General features: G+C 54.9%; 1 protein-coding gene across 1 annotated transcript in view; it reads left to right on the top strand.

Moving 5' to 3' along the window:
* Window positions 1-1,003: 1,003 nt before the first annotated feature.
* Window positions 1,004-24,142, top strand: part of LOC142923404 (uncharacterized) — a 33,840-nt gene continuing 10,701 nt past the window's right edge. Inside the window, exons 1-8 of the mRNA XM_076064492.1 lie at window positions 1,004-2,059; window positions 3,223-3,319; window positions 8,291-8,361; window positions 17,120-17,199; window positions 19,104-19,181; window positions 19,899-19,974; window positions 21,107-21,160; window positions 22,888-22,940. Coding sequence (XP_075920607.1) covers window positions 1,136-2,059; window positions 3,223-3,319; window positions 8,291-8,361; window positions 17,120-17,199; window positions 19,104-19,181; window positions 19,899-19,974; window positions 21,107-21,160; window positions 22,888-22,940 — 1,433 coding nt within the window. The 5' untranslated portion in view covers window positions 1,004-1,135. The remainder of the gene's footprint in view (window positions 2,060-3,222; window positions 3,320-8,290; window positions 8,362-17,119; window positions 17,200-19,103; window positions 19,182-19,898; window positions 19,975-21,106; window positions 21,161-22,887; window positions 22,941-24,142) is intronic.

The raw sequence follows: 24,142 nt of genomic DNA, 5'->3' as shown, positions 1-24,142 counted from the left end.
GTGTGTGATGGTGGTGTGATGGTGGTGATGGTGGTGGTGATGGTGGTGTGTGTGTGATGGTGGTGTGATGGTGGTGATGGTGGTGGTGATGGTGGTGGTGGTGGTGGTGATGGTGATGGTGGTGATGGTGATGGTGGTGGTGGTGGTGATGGTGATGGTGGTGTGTGTGTGTGTGATGGTGGTGTGATGGTGGTGATGGTGGTGGTGGTGATGGTGGTGGTGGTGGTGATGGTGATGGTGGTGTGTGTGTGTGTGATGGTGGTGTGATGGTGGTAGGGTCTGGAAGGTGATGGTGATGACGGGGGCCATCAGCCTCCTCTCAGACACATCAGCACCAGCTTACATCATCGGTCAGGTGAGCCACCATCACCATCATCACCATCACCACCACCATCATCATCATCACCATCATCATCACCATCACCATCATCACCATCATCATCACCATCACCATCACCACCACCATCACCACCATCACCACCATCACCATCATCACCATCATCACCATCACCATCATCACCATCATCATCACCATCACCATCACCACCACCATCACCACCATCACCACCATCACCATCATCACCATCATCACCATCATCATCACCATCACCATCATCACCATCACCATCATCTCCATCACCACCACCACCACCATCACCACCACCATCACCACCACCCATCACCACCATCACCACCACCATCACCACCATCACCATCACCACCATCACCACCATCACCACCACCCCACCATCACCACCATCACCACCATCACCACCACCATCACCACCATCACCATCACCACCTTCACCACCATCACAACACACACCACCATCACCACCACTATCACCACAACCATCATCACCATCATCATCACCACCATCACCACCACCATCATGAAAACCATCACCACCACCATCACCACCATCACCACCACCATCACCACCATCACCCCATCATCATCATCACCACCATCATCACCACCATCATCACCATCACCACCATCATCATCACCACAATCATCACCACCATCACCACCACCATCATCACCATCACCACCACCATCACCACCACCACCATCATCACCATCACCACCACCATCACCATCATCACCATCATCACCACCATCATCACCACCATGACCATCACGACCATCACCACCATCATCACCATCATCAGCATCATCATCACCAGCACCATCATCACCACCATCATCACCACCATTACCACCATCACCACCATCATCACCACCATCGCCACCATCACCACCACCACCACCATAACCATCACCACCATCACCACCACCATCACCACCACCATCACCACCACCATCATCATCACCACCATCACCACTACCATCACCATCACCACCATCATCACCATCACCACCATCACCACCATCATCACCACCATCACCACCACCATCACCACCACCATCATCACCATCACCACCATCATCACCACCATCACCACCACCATCACCACCATCACCACCATCATCACTACCATCACCACCACCATCACTACCATCACCACCATCACCACCACCATCACCACCACCATCACCACCATCACCACCACCATCACCAGCATCATCACCACCATCACCATCATCACCACCATCACCACCACCATCACCACCATCACCACCACCATCACCACCATCACCACAACCACCATCACCACCATCAACATTGATGATGCTACTGATGATGATGCTGATGATGATGCTGATGATGCTACTGATGATGATGATGCTACTGTTGATGATGCTGCTACTGATGATGATGATGCTACTGATGATGCTACTGATGATGATGATGATGATGCTACTGATGATGATGCGCCTGATGGTGATGTTCCTGATGATGATGCTACTGATGATGATGTTGCAGATGATGATGATGTTGCTACTGATGATGATGATGCTACTGATGATGATGGTGATGTTGCTGATGATGATGATGATGGTGATTGCAGCTCCCTGCCCGAGCTGCTGGAGAAGAAACGTCTAATCGACACTCACACCAACATCGCTACCGCTGTGTTAGAACACATTAAGGTGTAGTAACATCACCACCATCATCACCTCCAATCACCATCATCACCACCATCAACTCACATCATCATCATCACACTCACATCATCACCACCATCACCACCATCATCACCACCATCACCACCATCATCACCATCACCACCATCATCACCATCACTTCCATCACCACCATCACGACCATCATCACCACCACACTCACACCATCACCACCATCACCACACTCACACCATCACCACCATCACCACCATCACCACCACACTCACACCATCACCACCATCACCACCACACTCACACCATCACCACCATCACCACACTCACACCATCACCACCATCACCACCACCACCAACCACACACACAACCATCACCACCACCATCACCACCATCACCACCATCACCACCACCACCATCACCACCACCATCATCACCACCATCACCACAATCACACTACCCCATCACCACCACCACCACCACCACCACACTCACACCACCACCACACTCACACCACCACCATCACCACCACCATCATCACCACCATCATCACCACCACCACCATCACCACCACCACACTCACACCATCACCACCATCACCACACTCACACCATCACCACCACCATCACCACCATCATCACCATCACCACCACACTCACACCACCACCACCATCACCACCATCACCACCATCACCACCACCACCACCATCACCGCCATCACCACCATCATCACCATCATCACCATCACCACAATTACACTCACACCATCACCACCACCACCATCACCACCATCACCACCACCACCATCACCACCATCACCACCACGATCACCATCACCACCGCACTCACACCATCACCACCATCACCACCATCACCACCACCACCATCACCACCACCACCATCACCATCACCACCATCACCACCATCATCACCACCACCATCACTGCCATCACCACCACCACCACTACCACCATCACCACCACCACCACCACCATCACCACCACCACCATCACCACCACCACCACCATCACCACCACCATCACCATCACCACCACACTCACACCACTACCACCATCACCACCACCACCACCATCACCACCACCACCACCACCATCACCACCACCACCACCACCATGATGTGGTGAATGTTGTTCACGATGGCCGTGTCTGTGTTTAGGCTCGCCGCCTGGATGTGTACTTTGAGCTGGAGGAGCGGATGATGGGGAAACTGTCACTTGACAGACCACTCATGGAGTTCATCACGGATCCAGACGGTCAGTCAGGGCTGAGTGTACCTAGTGGAGAGACACATTTGGCAGCCACTCAGCCACCCACTCACCCACCCACTCACCCACTCACTCACTCACCCACTCACTCACTCACCCACCGACCCACTCACTCACCACTCACTCAACCACTCACTCACTCACCCACTCACCCACCACTCACCCACTCACCCCTCACCCACTCACTCACTCACCCACTCACTCAACCACTCACTCACTCACTCACCCACTCACCCACCCACTCACCCACTCACCCACTCACTCACCCACCGACCCACTCACTCACCACTCACTCAACCACTCACCCACTCACCCACTCACTCACTCACCCACTCACTCACCCACCGACCCACTCACTCACCACTCACTCAACCACTCACTCACTCACCCACTCACTCACCCTCTCACTCACCCACTCACTCACCCACTCACCCACTCAGTCACACACCCACGCACTCACCCACTCACTCACCCACTGACCCACTCACTCACCCACCCACTCACTCACCCACCCACGCACTCACTCACCCACTCACTCACTCACTCACCCACTCACTCACTCACCCACCGACCCACTCACTCACCACTCACTCAACCACTCACTCACTCACTCACCCACTCACTCACTCACCCACTCACTCACCCACTCACCCACTCACTCACCCACCCACGCACTCACCCACTCACTCACCCACTGACCCACTCACTCACCCACCCACTCACTCACTCACCCACGCACTCACTCACTCACTCACCCACTCACTCACTCACCCACTCACTCACTCACTCACTCACCCACTCACTCACTCACTCACCACTCACTCACCTACTCACTCACCCACTCACTCACTCACCCACTCACTCACCCACTCACTCAGTCACCCACTCACTCACTCACTTACCTACTCACTTACCCACACACTCACTCACCCACTCAATCACCCACCCACTCACTCACCCACTCACTGACACACAGACAAAGCTCTCCCAATTAGCCTCTTGCAGGGCTGTAGGGGCAAGTGCTGTTACATACAAACATTCACACACACCGACACACACACAGACACACACACACATATACACACAGATATGTATACACACAGACACACACACAGACACACCCACACATAAACACACAGACACACACAAACAGACACACACACAGACACACACAGGCAGCATCCAAATAATAGTCTGTCTCTCTCCTGTGTCTCTCCCCGTGTCTCTCTCTCCCTGTGTCTCTCGCCCCGTGTCTCTCTCCCCGTGTCTCTCTCCCCGTGTCTCTCCCCCCCGTGTCTCCCTCCCCGTGTCTCTCTCTCTCTCCGTGTCTCTCACCCCGTGTCTCTCTCTCCCCGTGTCTCTCTCTCTCCTCGTGTCTCTCTCCCGTGTCTCTCTCTCCCGTGTCTCTTTCTCTCTCCGTGTCTCTCACCCCGTGTCTCTCTCTCCCCGTGTCTCTCTCTCTCCTCGTGTCTCTCTCCCCGTGTCTCTCTCTCCCCGTGTCTCTCTCCCCATGTCTCTCTCCCCGTGTCTCTCTCCCCGTGTTTCTCTCTCCCGTGTCTCTCTCTCCCCGCGTCTCCCTCCCCGCGTCTCCCTCCCCGTGTCTCTCTCCCTGTGTCTCTCTCCCCGTGTCTCTCTCCCCGTGTCTCTCTCCCCATGTTTCTCTCCCCATGTCTCTCTCTCTCTCCGTGTCTCTCTCCCCGTGTCTCTCTCCCCATGTTTCTCTCCCCATGTCTCTCTCTCTCTCCGTGTCTCTCTCCCCGTATCTCTCCCCGTGTCTCTCTCCCCGTGTCTCTCTCCCCGTGTCTCTCTCTCCCCGTGTCTCTCTCTCCGCGTGTCTCTCTTCGTGTCTCTCTCTCCCCGTGTCTCTCTCTCCGCGTGTCTCTCTCTCCGCGTGTCTCTCTCCCCGTGTCTCTCTCCCGTGTCTCTCTCCCCATGTCTCCCTCCCCGTGTCTCTCTCCCCGTGTCTCTCTCCCCGTGTCTCTCTCCCCGTGTCTCTCTCTCCCCTTGTCTCCCTCCCCGTGTCTCTCTCTCCCCGTGTCTCTCTCCCCGTGTCTCTCTCTCCCCGTGTCTCTCTCTCCCCGTGTCTCTCTCTCACTGTGTCTCTCTCCCCGTGTCTCTCTCCCCGTGTCTCTCTCCCCGTGTCTCTCTCCCCGTGTCCTCTCTCCCGTGTCTCTCTCTCCCCGTGTCTCCCTCAACGTGTCTCTCTCCCCATGTCTCTCTCTCCCCGTGTCTCTCTCCCCGTGTCTCTCTCACCCCGTGTCTCTCTCTCCCCGTGTCTCTCCCCGTGTCTCTCTCTCCCCGTGTCTCTCTCCCCGTGTCTCTCTCCCCGTGTCTCTCTCCCCGTGTCTCTCTCTCCCCGTGTCTCTCTCTCCCCGTGTCTCTCTCTCCCCGTGTCTCTCTCCCCGTGTCTCTCTCACCCCGTGTCTCTCTCACCCCGTGTCTCTCTCTCCCCGTGTCTCTCTCTCCCCGTGTCTCTCTCTCCCCGTGTCTCTCTCCCCGAGTCTCTCTCTCCCCGTGTCTCTCTCTCCCCGTGTCTCTCACCCCGTGTCTCTCTCTCCCCGTGTCTCTCTCTCCCCGTGTCTCTCTCCCCGTGTCTCTCTCCCCGTGTCTCTCTCTCCCCGTGTCTCTCTCCCCGTGTCTCTCTCCCCGTGTCTCTCTCTCCCCGTGTCTCTCTCTCCGTGTCTCTCTCCCCGTGTCTCTCTCCCCGAGTCTCTCTCTCCCCGTGTCTCTCTCTCCCCGTGTCTCTCACCCCGTGTCTCTCTCTCCCCGTGTCTCTCTCTCCCCGTGTCTCTCTCCCCGTGTCTCTCTCCCCGTGTCTCTCTCTCCCCGTGTCTCTCTCCCCGTGTCTCTCTCCCCGTGTCTCTCTCTCCCCGTGTCTCTCTCTCCGTGTCTCTCTCCCCGTGTCTCTCTCCCCGTGTCTCTCTCCCCGTGTCTCTCACCCCGTGTCTCTCTCACCCCATGTCTCTCTCCCCGTGTCTCTCTCCCCGTGTCTCTCTCTCCCCGTGTCTCTCTCTCCCCGTGTCTCTCTCTCCCCGTGTCTCTCTCCCCGTGTCTCTCTCTCCCCGAGTCTCTCTCTCCCCGTGTCTCTCTCTCCCCGTGTCTCTCTCTCCCCGTGTCTCTCTCTCCCCGCGTCTCTCTGTCCCCGTGTCTCTCTCACCCCGTGTCTCTCTCACCCCGTGTTTCTCTCTCCCCGTGTCTCTCTCCCCGTGTCTCTCTCTCTCTACGTGTCTCTCTCCCCGTGTCTCTCTCTCCCCGTGTCTCTCTCCCCGTGTCTCTCTCTCCCCGTGTCTCTCTCTCCCCGTGTCTCTCTCCCCGTGTCTCTCTCCCCGTGTCTCTCTCTCCCCGTGTCTCTCTCTCCCCGTGTCTCTCTCCCCGTGTCTCTCTCCCCGTGTCTCTCTCCCCATGTTTCTCTCCCCGTGTCTCTCTCTCCCAATGTCTCTCTCCCCGTGTCTCTCTCCCCGTGTCTCTCTCCCCGTGTCTCTCTCCCCGTGTCTCTCTCCCCGTGTCTCTCTCTCTCTCTCTCCCCGTGTCTCTCTCTCCCCGTGTCTCTCTCCCCGTGTCTCTCTCTCCCTGTGTCTCTCTTCCCGTGTCTCTCTCTCCCCGTGTCTCTCTCCCCGTGTCTCTCTCCCCGTGTCTCTCTCCCCGTGTCTCTCTCCCCGTGTTTCTCTCTCCCCGTGTCTCTCTCCCCGTGTGTCTCTCCCCGTGTCTCTCTTTCTCTCCGTGTCTCTCTCCCCGTGTCTCTCTCCCCGTGTCTCTCTCCCCGTGTCTCTCTCTCCCCGTGTCTCTCTCCCCGTGTCTCTCTCTCTCTACGTGTCTCTCTCCCCGTGTCTCTCTCTCCCCGTGTCTCTCTCCCCGTGTCTCTCTCTCCCCGTGTCTCTCTCTCCCCGTGTCTCTCTCCCCGTGTCTCTCTCCCCGTGTCTCTCTCTCCCCGTGTCTCTCTCTCCCCGTGTCTCTCTCCCCGTGTCTCTCTCCCCGTGTCTCTCTCCCCATGTTTCTCTCCCCGTGTCTCTCTCTCCCAATGTCTCTCTCCCCGTGTCTCTCTCCCCGTGTCTCTCTCCCCGTGTCTCTCTCCCCGTGTCTCTCTCCCCGTGTCTCTCTCTCTCTCTCTCCCCGTGTCTCTCTCTCCCCGTGTCTCTCTCCCCGTGTCTCTCTCTCCCTGTGTCTCTCTTCCCGTGTCTCTCTCTCCCCGTGTCTCTCTCCCCGTGTCTCTCTCCCCGTGTCTCTCTCCCCGTGTCTCTCTCCCCGTGTTTCTCTCTCCCCGTGTCTCTCTCCCCGTGTGTCTCTCCCCGTGTCTCTCTTTCTCTCCGTGTCTCTCTCCCCGTGTCTCTCTCCCCGTGTCTCTCTCCCCGTGTCTCTCTCTCCCCGTGTCTCTCTCCCCGTGTCTCTCTCTCTCTACGTGTCTCTCTCCCCGTGTCTCTCTCTCCCCGTGTCTCTCTCCCCGTGTCTCTCTCTCCCCGTGTCTCTCTCTCCCCGTGTCTCTCTCCCCGTGTCTCTCTCCCCGTGTCTCTCTCTCCCCGTGTCTCTCTCTCCCCGTGTCTCTCTCCCCGTGTCTCTCTCCCCGTGTCTCTCTCCCCATGTTTCTCTCCCCGTGTCTCTCTCTCCCAATGTCTCTCTCCCCGTGTCTCTCTCCCCGTGTCTCTCTCCCCGTGTCTCTCTCCCCGTGTCTCTCTCCCCGTGTCTCTCTCTCTCTCTCTCCCCGTGTCTCTCTCTCCCCGTGTCTCTCTCCCCGTGTCTCTCTCTCCCTGTGTCTCTCTTCCCGTGTCTCTCTCTCCCCGTGTCTCTCTCCCCGTGTCTCTCTCCCCGTGTCTCTCTCCCCGTGTCTCTCTCCCCGTGTTTCTCTCTCCCCGTGTCTCTCTCCCCGTGTGTCTCTCCCCGTGTCTCTCTTTCTCTCCGTGTCTCTCTCCCCGTGTCTCTCTCCCCGTGTCTCTCTCCCCGTGTCTCTCTCCACTTGTCTATCAGCTGGAACTCCTGAAGATAAGATGCGGCTTTTCCTCATTCACTACATCTGCTCACCTCATCCTCCGTCAGAGGTGAGCCTCAGTCTGGCTCTGTGAGTCTCAGTGATTAACACTGAACCCTGTGGGAGCCTTAGTCTGGCTCTGTGAGCCTCAGTGATTAACACTGAACCCTGTGGGAGCCTTAGTCTGGCTCTGTGAGTCTCAGTGATTAACACTGAACCCTGTGGGAGCCTTAGTCTGGCTCTATGAGCCTCAGTGATTAACACTGAACCCTGTGGGAGCCTTAGTCTGGCTCTGTGAGTCTCAGTGATTAACACTGAACCCTGTGGGAGCCTTAGTTTGGCTCTGTGAGCCTCAGTGATTAACACTGAACCCTGTGGGAGCCTAAGTCTGGCTCTGTGAGCCTCAGTGATTAACACTGAACCCTGTGGGAGCCTTAGTCTGGCTCTATGAGCCTCAGTGATTAACACTGAACCCTGTGGGAGGGAGCCTTAGTCTGGCTCTGTGAGTCTCAGTGATTAACACTGAACCCTGTGGGAGCCTTAGTCTGGCTCTGTGAGTCTCAGTGATTAACACTGAACCCTGTGGGAGGGAGCCTTAGTCTGGCTCTGTGAGTCTCAGTGATTAACACTGAACCCTGTGGGAGCCTTAGTCTGGCTCTGTGAGTCTCAGTGATTAACACTGAACCCTGTGGGAGCCTCAGTCTGGCTCTGTGAGTCTCAGTGATTAACACTGAACCCTGTGGGAGCCTCAGTCTGGCTCTGTGAGTCTCAGTGATTAACACTGAACCCTGTGGGAGCCTTAGTCTGGCTCTATGAGCCTCAGTGATTAACACTGAACCCTGTGGGAGCCTCAGTCTGGCTCTGTGAGCCTCAGTGATTAACACTGAACCCTGTGGGAGCCTTAGTCTGGCTCTATGAGTCTCAGTGATTAACACTGAACCCTGTGGGAGCCTCAGTCTGGCTCTGTGAGCCTCAGTGATTAACACTGAACCCTGTGGGAGCCTTAGTCTGGCTCTGTGAGTCTCAGTGATTAACACTGAACCCTGTGGGAGCCTTAGTCTGGCTCTGTGAGTCTCAGTGATTAACACTGAACCCTGTGGGAGCCTCAGTCTGGCTCTGTGAGTCTCAGTGATTAACACTGAACCCTGTGGGAGGGAGCCTTAGTCTGGCTCTATGAGCCTCAGTGATTAACACTGAACCCTGAGGGAGCCTTAGTCTGGCTCTGTGAGTCTCAGTGATTAACACTGAACCCTGTGGGAGCCTTAGTCTGGCTCTGTGAGTCTCAGTGATTAACACTGAACCCTGTGGGAGCCTTAGTCTGGCTCTGTGAGTCTCAGTGATTAACACTGAACCCTGTGGGAGGGAGCCTTAGTCTGGCTCTATGAGTCTCAGTGATTAACACTGAACCCTGTGGGAGCCTCAGTGATTAACACTGAACCCTGTGGGAGCCTTAGTCTGGCTCTGTGAGCCTCAGTGATTAACACTGAACCCTGTGGGAGCCTCAGTCTGGCTCTGTGAGCCTCAGTGATTAACACTGAACCCTGTGGGAGGGAGCCTTAGTCTGGCTCTGTGAGTCTCAGTGATTAACACTGAACCCTGTGGGAGCCTTAGTCTGGCTCTATGAGTCTCAGTGATTAACACTGAACCCTGTGGGAGCCTCAGTCTGGCTCTGTGAGTCTCAGTGATTAACACTGAACCCTGTGGGAGCCTCAGTCTGGCTCTGTGAGCCTCAGTGATTAACACTGAACCCTGTGGGAGCCTCAGTCTGGCTCTGTGAGCCTCAGTGATTAACACTGAACCCTGTGGGAGGGAGCCTTAGTCTGGCTCTGTGAGTCTCAGTGATTAACACTGAACCCTGTGGGAGCCTTAGTCTGGCTCTATGAGTCTCAGTGATTAACACTGAACCCTGTGGGAGACTTAGTCTGGCTCTGTGAGCCTCAGTGATTAACACTGAACCCTGTGGGAGCCTCAGTCTGGCTCTGTGAGCCTCAGTGATTAACACTGAACCCTGTGGGAGGGAGCCTTAGGCTGGCTCTATGAGTCTCAGTGATTAACACTGAACCCTGTGGGAGCCTTAGTCTGGCTCTATGAGTCTCAGTGATTAACACTGAACCCTGAGGGAGCCTTAGTCTGGCTCTATGAGTCTCAGTGATTAACACTGAACCCTGAGGGAGCCTTAGTCTGGCTCTGTGAGCCTCAGTGATTAACACTGAACCCTGTGGGAGCCTCAGTCTGGCTCTGTGAGTCTCAGTGATTAACACTGAACCCTGTGGGAGCCTCAGTCTGGCTCTGTGAGCCTCAGTGATTAACACTGAACCCTGTGGGAGCCTCAGTCTGGCTCTGTGAGCCTCAGTGATTAACACTGAACCCTGTGGGAGGGAGCCTTAGTCTGGCTCTGTGAGTCTCAGTGATTAACACTGAACCCTGTGGGAGCCTTAGTCTGGCTCTATGAGTCTCAGTGATTAACACTGAACCCTGTGGGAGACTTAGTCTGGCTCTGTGAGCCTCAGTGATTAACACTGAACCCTGTGGGAGCCTCAGTCTGGCTCTGTGAGCCTCAGTGATTAACACTGAACCCTGTGGGAGGGAGCCTTAGGCTGGCTCTATGAGTCTCAGTGATTAACACTGAACCCTGTGGGAGCCTTAGTCTGGCTCTATGAGTCTCAGTGATTAACACTGAACCCTGTGGGAGCCTCAGTCTGGCTCTGTGAGTCTCAGTGATTAACACTGAACCCTGTGGGAGCCTTAGTCTGGCTCTATGAGTCTCAGTGATTAACACTGAACCCTGTGGGAGCCTTAGTCTGGCTCTGTGAGTCTCAGTGATTAACACTGAACCCTGTGGGAGCCTCAGTCTGGCTCTGTGAGCCTCAGTGATTAACACTGAACCCTGTGGGAGCCTCAGTCTGGCTCTGTGAGCCTCAGTGATTAACACTGAACCCTGTGGGAGCCTTAGTCTGGCTCTGTGAGTCTCAGTGATTAACACTGAACCCTGTGGGAGCCTTAGTCTGTCTCTGTGAGTCTCAGTGATTAACACTGAACCCTGTGGGAGCCTTAGTCTGGCTCTGTGAGTCTCAGTGATTAACACTGAACCCTGTGGGAGCCTCAGTCTGTCTCTGTGAGTCTCAGTGATTAACACTGAACCCTGTGGGAGCCTTAGTCTGGCTCTGTGAGCCTCAATGATTAACACTGAACCCAGTGGGAGCCTTAGTCTGGCTCTGTGAGTCTCAGTGATTAACACTGAACCCTGTGGGAGCCTTAGTCTGGCTCTATGAGTCTCAGTGATTAACACTGAACCCTGTGGGAGCCTTAGTCTGGCTCTGTGAGCCTCAGTGATTAACACTGAACCCTTTGGGAGCCTTAGTCTGGCTCTGTGAGTCTCAGTGATTAACACTGAACCCTGAGGGAGCCTTAGTCTGGCTCTGTGAGTCTCAGTGATTAACACTGAACCTTGTGGGAGCCTTAGTCTGGCTCTATGAGTTTCAGTGATTAACACTAAACCCTGTGGGAGGGAGCCTTAGTCTGGCTCTGTGAGTCTCAGTGATTAACACTGAACCCTGTGGGAGCCTCAGTCTGGCTCTGTGAGCCTCAGTGATCAACACTGAACCCTGTGGGAGCCTTAGTCTGGCTCTGTGAGCCTCACTGATTAACACTGAACCCTGTGGGAGGGAGCCTTAGTCTGGCTCTGTGAGTCTCAGTGATTAACACTGAACCCTGTGGGAGCCTTAGTCTGGCTCTGTGAGTCTCAGTGATTAACACTGAACCCTGTGGGAGCCTTAGTCTGGCTCTGTGAGTCTCAGTGATTAACACTGAACCCTGTGGGAGGGAGCCTTAGTCTGGCTCTATGAGTCTCAGTGATTAACACTGAACCCTGTGGGAGCCTCAGTGATTAACACTGAACCCTGTGGGAGCCTTAGTCTGGCTCTGTGAGCCTCAGTGATTAACACTGAACCCTGTGGGAGCCTCAGTCTGGCTCTGTGAGCCTCAGTGATTAACACTGAACCCTGTGGGAGGGAGCCTTAGTCTGGCTCTGTGAGTCTCAGTGATTAACACTGAACCCTGTGGGAGCCTTAGTCTGGCTCTATGAGTCTCAGTGATTAACACTGAACCCTGTGGGAGCCTCAGTCTGGCTCTGTGAGTCTCAGTGATTAACACTGAACCCTGTGGGAGCCTCAGTCTGGCTCTGTGAGCCTCAGTGATTAACACTGAACCCTGTGGGAGCCTCAGTCTGGCTCTGTGAGCCTCAGTGATTAACACTGAACCCTGTGGGAGGGAGCCTTAGTCTGGCTCTGTGAGTCTCAGTGATTAACACTGAACCCTGTGGGAGCCTTAGTCTGGCTCTATGAGTCTCAGTGATTAACACTGAACCCTGTGGGAGACTTAGTCTGGCTCTGTGAGCCTCAGTGATTAACACTGAACCCTGTGGGAGCCTCAGTCTGGCTCTGTGAGCCTCAGTGATTAACACTGAACCCTGTGGGAGGGAGCCTTAGGCTGGCTCTATGAGTCTCAGTGATTAACACTGAACCCTGTGGGAGCCTTAGTCTGGCTCTATGAGTCTCAGTGATTAACACTGAACCCTGAGGGAGCCTTAGTCTGGCTCTATGAGTCTCAGTGATTAACACTGAACCCTGAGGGAGCCTTAGTCTGGCTCTGTGAGCCTCAGTGATTAACACTGAACCCTGTGGGAGCCTCAGTCTGGCTCTGTGAGTCTCAGTGATTAACACTGAACCCTGTGGGAGCCTCAGTCTGGCTCTGTGAGCCTCAGTGATTAACACTGAACCCTGTGGGAGCCTCAGTCTGGCTCTGTGAGCCTCAGTGATTAACACTGAACCCTGTGGGAGGGAGCCTTAGTCTGGCTCTGTGAGTCTCAGTGATTAACACTGAACCCTGTGGGAGCCTTAGTCTGGCTCTATGAGTCTCAGTGATTAACACTGAACCCTGTGGGAGACTTAGTCTGGCTCTGTGAGCCTCAGTGATTAACACTGAACCCTGTGGGAGCCTCAGTCTGGCTCTGTGAGCCTCAGTGATTAACACTGAACCCTGTGGGAGGGAGCCTTAGGCTGGCTCTATGAGTCTCAGTGATTAACACTGAACCCTGTGGGAGCCTTAGTCTGGCTCTATGAGTCTCAGTGATTAACACTGAACCCTGTGGGAGCCTCAGTCTGGCTCTGTGAGTCTCAGTGATTAACACTGAACCCTGTGGGAGCCTTAGTCTGGCTCTATGAGTCTCAGTGATTAACACTGAACCCTGTGGGAGCCTTAGTCTGGCTCTGTGAGTCTCAGTGATTAACACTGAACCCTGTGGGAGCCTCAGTCTGGCTCTGTGAGCCTCAGTGATTAACACTGAACCCTGTGGGAGCCTCAGTCTGGCTCTGTGAGCCTCAGTGATTAACACTGAACCCTGTGGGAGCCTTAGTCTGGCTCTGTGAGTCTCAGTGATTAACACTGAACCCTGTGGGAGCCTTAGTCTGTCTCTGTGAGTCTCAGTGATTAACACTGAACCCTGTGGGAGCCTTAGTCTGGCTCTGTGAGTCTCAGTGATTAACACTGAACCCTGTGGGAGCCTCAGTCTGTCTCTGTGAGTCTCAGTGATTAACACTGAACCCTGTGGGAGCCTTAGTCTGGCTCTGTGAGCCTCAATGATTAACACTGAACCCAGTGGGAGCCTTAGTCTGGCTCTGTGAGTCTCAGTGATTAACACTGAACCCTGTGGGAGCCTTAGTCTGGCTCTGTGAGTCTCAGTGATTAACACTGAACCCTGAGGGAGCCTTAGTCTGGCTCTATGAGTCTCAGTGATTAACACTGAACCCTGTGGGAGCCTTAGTCTGGCTCTGTGAGCCTCAGTGATTAACACTGAACCCTTTGGGAGCCTTAGTCTGGCTCTGTGAGTCTCAGTGATTAACACTGAACCCTGAGGGAGCCTTAGTCTGGCTCTGTGAGTCTCAGTGATTAACACTGAACCTTGTGGGAGCCTTAGTCTGGCTCTATGAGTTTCAGTGATTAACACTAAACCCTGTGGGAGGGAGCCTTAGTCTGGCTCTGTGAGTCTCAGTGATTAACACTGAACCCTGTGGGAGCCTCAGTCTGGCTCTGTGAGCCTCAGTGATCAACACTGAACCCTGTGGGAGCCTTAGTCTGGCTCTGTGAGCCTCACTGATTAACACTGAACCCTGTGGGAGGGAGCCTTAGTCTGGCTCTGTGAGTCTCAGTGATTAACACTGAACCCTGTGGGAGCCTTAGTCTGGCTCTGTGAGCCTCAGTGATTAACACTGAACCCTGTGGGAGCCTCAGTGATTAACACTGAACCCTGTGGGAGCCTTAGTCTGGCTCTATGAGTCTCAGTGATTAACACTGAACCCTGTGGGAGGGAGCCTTAGTCTGGCTCTATGAGTCTCAGTGATTAACACTGAACCCTGTGGGAGCCTTAGTTTGGCTCTATGAGTCTCAGTGATTAACACTGAACCCTGTGGGAGCCTTAGTCTGGCTCTGTGAGTCTCAGTGATTAACACTGAACCCTGTGGGAGCCTCAGTCTGGCTCTGTGAGTCTCAGTGATTAACACTGAACCCTGTGGGAGGGAGCCTTAGTCTGGCTCTGTGAGTCTCAGTGATTAACACTGAACCCTGTGGGAGCCTTAGTCTGGCTCTGTGAGTCTCAGTGATTAACACTGAACCCTGTGGGAGGGAGCCTTAGTCTGGCTCTGTGAGCCTCAGTGATTAACACTGAACCCTGTGGGAGCCTCAGTGATTAACACTGAACCCTGAGGGAGCCTTAGTCTGGCTCTATAAGCCTCAGTGATTAACACTGAACCCTGTGGGAGCCTTAGTCTAGCTCTATGAGCCTCAGTGATTAACACTGAACCCTATGGGAGCCTTAGTCTGGCTCTATGAGCCTCAGTGATTAACACTGAACACTGTGGGAGGGAGTCTTAGTCTGGCTCTGTGAGTCTCAGTGATTAACACTGAACCCTGTGGGAGCCTTAGTCTGGCTCTGTGAGTCTCACAGATTAACACTGAACCCTATGGGAGTCTTAGTCTGGCTCTGTGAGTCTCAGTGATTAACACTGAACCCTGTGGGAGCCTTAGTCTGGCTCTGTGAGTCTCACAGATTAACACTGAACCCTGTGGGAGCCTTAGTCTGGCTCTGTGAGCCTCAGTGATTAACACTGAACCCTGTGGGAGGGAGCCTTAGTCTGGCTCTGTGAGTCTCAGTGATTAACACTGAACCCTGTGGGAGCCTTAGTCTGGCTCTGTGAGTCTCAGTGATTAACACTGAACCCTGAGGGAGCCTTAGTCTGGCTCTGTGAGTCTCAGTGATTAACACTGAACCCTGTGGGAGCCTTAGTCTGGCTCTGTGAGCCTCAGTGATTAACACTGAACCCTGTGGGAGTCTTAGTCTGGCTCTATGAGCCTCAGTGATTAACACTGAACCCTGAGGGAGGGAGCCTTAGTCTGGCTCTGTGAGCCTCAGTGATTAACACTGAACCCTGAGGGAGGGAGCCTTAGTCTGGCTCTGTGAGCCTCAGTGATTAACACTGAACCCTGTGGGAGCCTTAGTCTGGCTCTATGAGCCTCAGTGATTAACACTGAACACTGTGGGAGGGAGTCTTAGTCTGGCTCTGTGAGTCTCAGTGATTAACACTGAACCCTGTGGGAGCCTTAGTCTGGCTCTGTGAGTCTCACAGATTAACACTGAACCCTATGGGAGTCTTAGTCTGGCTCTGTGAGCCTCAGTGATTAACACTGAACCCTGTGGGAGGGAGCCTTAGTCTGGCTCTGTGAGTCTCAGTGATTAACACTGAACCCTGTGGGAGCCTTAGTCTGGCTCTGTGAGCCTCAGTGATTTACACTGAACCCTGAGGGAGCCTTAGTCTGGCTCTATGAGTCTCAGTGATTAACACTGAACCCTGTGGGAGCCTTAGTCTGGCTCTGTGAGCCTCAGTGATTAACACTGAACCCTGTGGGAGCCTTAGCCTGGCTCTGTGAGTCTCAGTGATTAACACTGAACCCTGTGGGAGCCTTAGTCTGGCTCTGTGAGCCTCAGTGATTAACACTGAACCCTGTGGGAGCCTTAGTCTGGCTCTGTGAGCCTCAGTGATTAACACTGAACCCTGTGGGAGCCTTAGTCTGGCTCTGTGAGCCTCAGTGATTAACACTGAACCCTGTGGGAGCCTTAGTCTGGCTCTGTGAGTCTCAGTGATTAACACTGAACCCTGTGGGAGGGAGCCTTAGTCTGGCTCTGTGAGTCTCAGTGATTAACACTGAACCCTGTGGGAGCCTTAGCCTGGCTCTATGAGCCTCAGTGATTAACACTGAACCCTGAGGGAGCCTTAGTCTGGCTCTGTGAGTCTCAGTGATTAACACTGAACCCTGAGGGAGCCTTAGTCTGTCTCTATGAGTCTCAGTGATTAACACTGAACCCTGTGGGAGGGAGCCTTAGTCTGGCTCTGTGAGTCTCAGTGATTAACACTGAACCCTGTGGGAGCCTTAGTCTGGCTCTGTGAGCCTCAGTGATTAACACTGAACCCTGTGGGAGCCTCAGTCTGGCTCTGTGAGTCTCACAGATTAACACTGAACCCTGTGGGAGGGAGCCTTAGTCTGGCTCTGTGAGTCTCAGTGATTAACACTGAACCCTGTGGGAGCCTCAGTGATTAACACTGAACCCTGTGGGAGGGAGCCTTAGTCTGGCTCTGTGAGTCTCAGTGATTAACACTGAACTCTGAGGGAGGGAGCCTTAGTCTGGCTCTATGAGCCTCAGTGATTAACACTGAACCCTGTGGGAGCCTTAGTCTGGCTCTATGAGCCTCAGTGAGCCTTGTGCTATGTGCCCGCAGGCTGAACTTGATGCGTTCAGCGTTGGACTTGAACGCGGTGGCTGTGACCTCACTCCACTCACCTACATCCGTCGGTGGAGGTGAGCTCACCACTCACCACTCACCACTACTCACCACTCACCACTACTCACCACTCACCACTACTCACCACTCACCACTACTCACCACTCACCACTACTCACCACTCACCACCACTCACCACTCACCACTCACAGCTCAACGCTCACCACTCACCACTACTCACCACTCACCACTCACCACTACTCACCACTCACCACTCACCACTACTCACCACTCACCGCTCACCGCTCACCACTCACCACTACTCACTCACCACTCACCACTCAACGCTCACCACTCACCACTACTCACCACTCACCACTCAACGCTCACCACTCACCGCTCAACGCTCACCACTCACCACTACTCACTCACCACTACTCACTCACCGCTCACCACTCACCGCTCACCACTCACCGCTCACCACTCACCGCTCACCACTACTCACTCACCGCTCACCACTCACCGCTACTCACTCACCACTCACCGCTCACCACTCACCACTCACCGCTACTCACTCACCACTCACCACTCACCGCTCACCACTCACCACTCACCGCTCACCACTCACCGCTCAACACTCACCACTACTCACTCACCGCTCACCACTCACCACTACTCACTCACCGCTCAACGCTCACCGCTCACCACTACTCACTCACCGCTCACCACTACTCACTCACCACTACTCACTCACCACTCACCACTCACCGCTACTCACTCACCACTCACCGCTCAACGCTCACCACTCACCACTACTCACTCAACCGCTCACCACTCACCGCTCACCACTCACCACTCACCGCTACTCACTCACCACTCACCACTCACCGCTACTCACTCACCACTCACCACTCACCGCTACTCACTCACCACTCACCGCTCAATGCTCACCACTCACCGCTACTCACTCACCACTACTCACTCACCACTCACCGCTCACCACTCACCACTACTACTACACCACCACACCACCACCAGCTCACCACCACCACCTCACCACCAGCTCACCACCACCTCACCACCACCTCACCACCAGCTCACCACCACCACCTCACCACCAGCTCACCACCACCACCTCACCACCACCTCACCACTGGTACTCACCACCAGCTCACCACCACCTCACCCCCTGTGTGACCACCTCACCACCACCTCACCACCACCTCACCACCAGCTCACCACCAGCTCACCACCAGCTCACCACCACACCACCACCACCTCACCACCACCACCACCTCACCACCACCACCTCACCACCAGCTCACCACCACCTCACCACCACCTCACCACCACCTCACCACTGGTACTCACCACCAGCTCACCACCACCTCACCACCACCTCACCACCACCACCTCACCACCAGCTCACCACCACCTCACCCCCTGTGTGACCACCTCACCACCACCTCACCACCAGCTCACCACCACCACCACCTCACCACTACTACTACACCACCACCTCACCACCAGCTCACCACCACCTCACCACCACCTCACCACCACCACCTCACCACCACCACCTCACCACCAGCTCACCACCACCACCACCACCTCACCACCACCTCACCACCCCCAGCTCACCACCACCACCAGCTCACCACCACCACCAGCTCACCACCACCACCAGCTCACCACCACCACCACCTCACCACCACCTCACCACCAGCTCACCACCACCTCACCCCCTGTGTGACCACCTCACCACCACCACCACCTCACCACCAGCTCACCACCACCACCACCTCACCACCACCTCACCACCAGCTCACCACCACCTCACCACTGGTACTCACCACCACCTCACCACCACCTCACCACTGGTACTCACCACCACCTCACCACCACCACCTCACCACCACCTCACCAGCAGCTCACCACCCCCAGCTCACCCCCAGTGGTTCTCCCCCCCCTGTGTGCCCAGGAGCTTCTCCAGGATGACCTCGACCAGCATCAGCTCCTCCACCACCTCGTACACAGGGGGTGGAACCAACACCATCAGGTAGACACCTCTCCCTCTCTCTCTCTGTCTCTCTCTGTCTCTCTCTGTCTGTCTGGGGGTCTGTCTGTGTCTGTCTGGGTGTGTGTGTGTGTGTGTCACTGTGTGTGTCTGTCTGGGTGTCTGTGTGTGTCTGTGTGTGTCACTGTGTGTGTGTGTGTCTGTGTGTGTGTCTATGTATGAGTGTATGTGTGTTTATGTGTGTGTGTGTCACTGTGTGTGTCACTGTGTGTGTGTGAGTGTCTATGTATGTGTCTCACTGTGTGTGTGTCACTGTGTGTGTGTGTGTCACTGTGTGTGTGACTGTGTGTGTCTGTCTGGGTGTCTGTGTGTGTGTGTGTCACTGTGTGTGTGTGTGTCACTGTGTGTGTGTGTGTGTCACTGTGTGTGTCACTGTGTGTGTCACTGTGTGTGTGTCACTGTGTGTGTGTGTGTCACTGTGTGTGTGTGTGTCTGTGTGTGTGTGTGTGTCTGTGTGTGTCACTGTGTGTGTGTCACTGTGTGTGTGTGTGTCTGTGTGTGTGTGTCTGTGTGTGTGTGTCTGTGTGTGTCACTGTGTGTGTGTCACTGTGTGTGTGTCACTGTGTCACTGTGTGTGTGTCACTGTGTGTGTCACTGTGTGTGTGTCTGTGTGTGTGTGTCACTGTGTGTGTCACTGTGTGTGTGTGTCACTGTGTGTGTCACTGTGTGTGTCACTGTGTGTGTCACTGTGTGTGTCAGTATGTTCTCTCGGCTGGTGAACACGGGGTCACAATTCGTCATGGAGGGAGTCAAGAATCTGGTGATCAAGAGACACGTACGGACACACACAGTGACACCCACACACAGTGACACACACAGTGACACACACAGTGTGACACACACAGTGACACACACAGTGACACACACAGTGTGACACACACAGTGACACACACAGTGTGACACACACACACAGTGACACACAGTGACACACACACAGTGACACACACAGTGACACACACACACAGTGACACACACACAGATAGACACACACACATACACACAACAACAACAACAACCGCCATTCGCCACTAAGTGGCGGTGACGTCACCACGACGCTTGTGCCAGGCCATGTGCACCTTGAGGCCACGTGAAGTGTCGAACGCCCGCTGGCAGGAGGTCACGGGGCAGACCCAGGTGCCACGGGTCGACTGAGATGACTGGCTGATGCACCACCTGTGCCCCCTACTGTGCCAACCTGCTGTGCTTTAGCCACCCGGCGCTCCGCTCGTTGTTGTGAGCGTCGCTCCTCCGCCCTCCGTTGTTGTTGGAGGGCGACTGCCTCCAACTGCCCAGTAGCATCCTTCACGAGCCTCCTCCACAGAGGCCGACAAGTTAGATATTTTAGACGTGGTTTAGTGATAATTAATTGAAGGTGGAGGGGTTACCAGCCCCTCGCACCCGTCCAGAGCCCCCGTTTAGCCCCTGTGGTGGACACAGACGCCATGAGGGGAGGAGCCAATCCGCCCACTCACCCACCCACCCACTCACCCACCCACTCACCCACTCACTCACCCACCCACTCACCCACCCACTCACCCACCCACCCACTCACTCACCCACTCACTCACCCACTCACTCACTCACCCACTCACCCACTCACCCACCCACTCACCCACTCACTCACCCACCCACTCACCCACCCACCCACCCACTCACCCACCCACTCACCCACCAACCCACCCACTCACTCACTCACTCACCCATCCACTCACTCACCCACCCACCCACTCACTCACCCACTCACTCACTCACCCACCCACCCACCCACCCACTAACCCACCCACTCACCCACTCACTCACCCACCCACCCACTCACTCACCCACCCACCCACTAACCCACCCACTAACCCACCCACTCACCCACCCACTCACACACTCACCCACCCACCCTGCATGTATCTGCACAGAAGCTTCCGGCCACCTGCCTACTGGACAGGCTGATGGAGATGAAGGCGTCCCCCGTAAGTGAATGGACTGCCCCAACCTCACTCCCCCCACACACACACAGAGACTAGTCCACTCACTCATAGGGGGGGTGAACTCTGGACTAGTCCACTCACTCATAGGGGGGGTGAACTCTGGACTAGTCCACTCACTCATAGGGGGGGTGATCTCTGGACTAGTCCACTCACTCATAGGGGGGTGATCTCTGGACTAGTCCACTCACTCATAGGGGGGGGTGATCTCTGGACTAGTCCACTCACTTATAGGGGGGGGTGAACTCTGGACTAGTCCACTCACTCATGGGGGGGTGAACTCTGGACTAGTCCACTTACTCATAGGGGGGGTGAACTCTAGACTAGTCCACTCACTCATAGGGGGGGTGATCTCTGGACTAGTCCACTCACTCATAAAGTGGGGGTGAACTCTGGACTAGTCCACTCACTCATAGGGGGGGGGGTGAGCTCTGGACTTTTCCACTCACTCATAGGGGGGGTGAACTCTGGACTAGTCCACTCACTCATAGGGGGGGTGATCTCTGGACTAGTCCACTCACTCATAAAGTGGGGGTGAACTCTGGACTAGTCCACTCACTCATAGGGGGGGGGTGAGCTCTGGACTAGTCCACTCACTCATAGGGGGGTTGAACTCTGGACTAGTCCACTCACTCATAGGGGGGGTGAACTCTGGACTAGTCCACTCATAGGGGGGGTGAACTCTGGACTAGTCCACTCACTCATGGGGGGGGGGGGGGGGGGGGGTGGTGAGCTCTGGACTAGTCCACTCACTCATAGGGGGGGTGAGCTCTGGACTAGTCCACTCACTCATAGGGGGGGGTGATCTCTGGACTAGTCCACTCGCTCATAGGGGGGGGGGGTGATCTCTGGACTAGTCCACTCGCTCATAGCGGAGGTGGTGAACTCTGGACTAGTCCACTCACTCATAGGGGGGGTGATCTCTGGACTAGTCCACTCACTCATAGGGGGGGTGAACTCTGGACTAGTCCACTCACTCATGGGGGGGGGGGTGAGCTCTGGACTAGTCCACTCACTCATAGGGGGGGGTGAGCTCTGGACTAGTCCACTCACTCATAGGGGGGGGGTGATCTCTGGACTAGTCCACTCCCTCATAGGGGGGGGTGATCTCTGGTCTAGTCCACTCACTCATGGGGGGGGGTGAACTCTGGACTAGTCCACTCACTCATAGGGGGGGTGATCTCTGGACTAGTCCACTCACTCATAGGGGGGGTGATCTCTGGACTAGTCCACTCACTCATGGGGGGGGGGGGTGGTGAGCTCTGGACTAGTCCACTCACTCATAGGGGGGGTGAACTCTGGACTAGTCCACTCATAGGGGGGGTGATCTCTGGACTAGTCCACTCACTCATAGGGGGGGGTGAACTCTGGACTAGTCCACTCATAGGGGGGTGATCTCTGGACTAGTCCACTCACTCGTAGGGGGGGGGGGGGTGGTGAGCTCTGGACTAGTCCACTCACTCATAGGGGGGGTGATCTCTGGACTAGTCCACTCACTCATAGGGGGGGTGAACTCTGGACTAGTCCACTCATAGGGGGGGTGATCTCTGGACTAGTCCACTCACTCATAGGGGGGGTGAACTCTGGACTAGTCCACTCATAGGGGGGTGATCTCTGGACTAGTCCACTCACTCGTAGGGGGGGTGAACTCTGGACTAGTCCACTCACTCATGGGGGGGTCTGATATTTTTTTTTTACCCACAATGCCCTAGGAGACGGATGATTACCGATACTTTGACCCAAAGCTGATCCGTGGAAATGACAGGTATTGTGTGTGTCACTGTGTGTGTGTCACTGTGTGTGTGTCACTGTGTGTGTGTGTCACTGTGTGTGTCACTGTGTGTGTGTGTCACTGTGTGTGTGTCACTGTGTGTGTGTCACTGTGTGTGTGTGTCACTGTGTGTGTGTCACTGTGTGTGTGTCACTGTGTGTCACTGTGTGTGTGTCACTGTGTGTGTCACTGTGTGTGTCACTGTGTGTGTGTCACTGTGTGTGTCACTGTGTGTGTGTCACTGTGTGTGTCACTGTGTGTGTGTCACTGTGTGTGTGTCACTGTGTGTGTCACTGTGTGTGTGTCACTGTGTGTGTCACTGTGTGTGTGTCACTGTGTGTGTCACTGTGTGTGTGTCACTGTGTGTGTGTCACTGTGTGTGTCACTGTGTGTGTGTCACTGTGTGTGTGTGTCACTGTGTGTGTGTCACTGTGTGTGTCACTGTGTGTGTCACTGTGTGTGTGTCACTGTGTGTGTCACTGTGTGTGTGTCACTGTGTGTGTGTCACTGTGTGTGTCACTGTGTGTGTGTCACTGTGTGTGTCACTGTGTGTGTGTCACTGTGTGTGTCACTGTGTGTGTGTCACTGTGTGTGTGTCACTGTGTGTGTGTCACTGTGTGTGTCACTGTGTGTGTGTCACTGTGTGTGTGTCACTGTGTGTGTCACTGTGTGTGTGTCACTGTGTGTGTCACTGTGTGTGTCACTGTGTGTGTGTCACTGTGTGTGTCACTGTGTGTGTCACTGTGTGTGTGTCACTGTGTGTGTCACACTGTGTGTGTCACTGTGTGTGTCACTGTGTGTGTCACTGTGTGTGTCACTGTGTGTGTCACTGTGTGTGTCACTGTGTGTGTGTGTCACTGTGTGTGTCACTGTGTGTGTCACTGTGTGTGTGTCACTGTGTGTCTCACTGTGTGTGTGTCACTGTGTCACTGTGTGTGTCACTGTGTGTGTGTCACTGTGTGTGTCACTGTGTGTGTCACTGTGTGTGTGTCACTGTGTGTGTGTGTCACTGTGTGTGTCACTATGTTTGTGTCACTGTGTGTGTCACTGTGTGTGTCACTGTGTGTGTCACTGTGTGTGTGTGTCACTGTGTGTGTCACTGTGTGTGTGTGTCACTGTGTGTGTGTGTCACTGTGTGTGTGTGTCACTGTGTGTGTCACTGTGTGTGTCACTGTGTGTCACTGTGTGTGTGTCAC

The sequence above is a fragment of the Petromyzon marinus genome, unplaced genomic scaffold (assembly GCF_048934315.1).
Source record: "Petromyzon marinus isolate PM22_M1 ecotype Great Lakes invasive population unplaced genomic scaffold, UKy_Petmar_22M1.pri1.0 PM_Scaffold_485, whole genome shotgun sequence".
Taxonomy (NCBI): domain Eukaryota; kingdom Metazoa; phylum Chordata; class Hyperoartia; order Petromyzontiformes; family Petromyzontidae; genus Petromyzon; species Petromyzon marinus.
The sequence above is the reverse complement of the archived record's forward strand: the minus strand, read 5'-3'. Positions and strand labels throughout refer to the sequence as shown.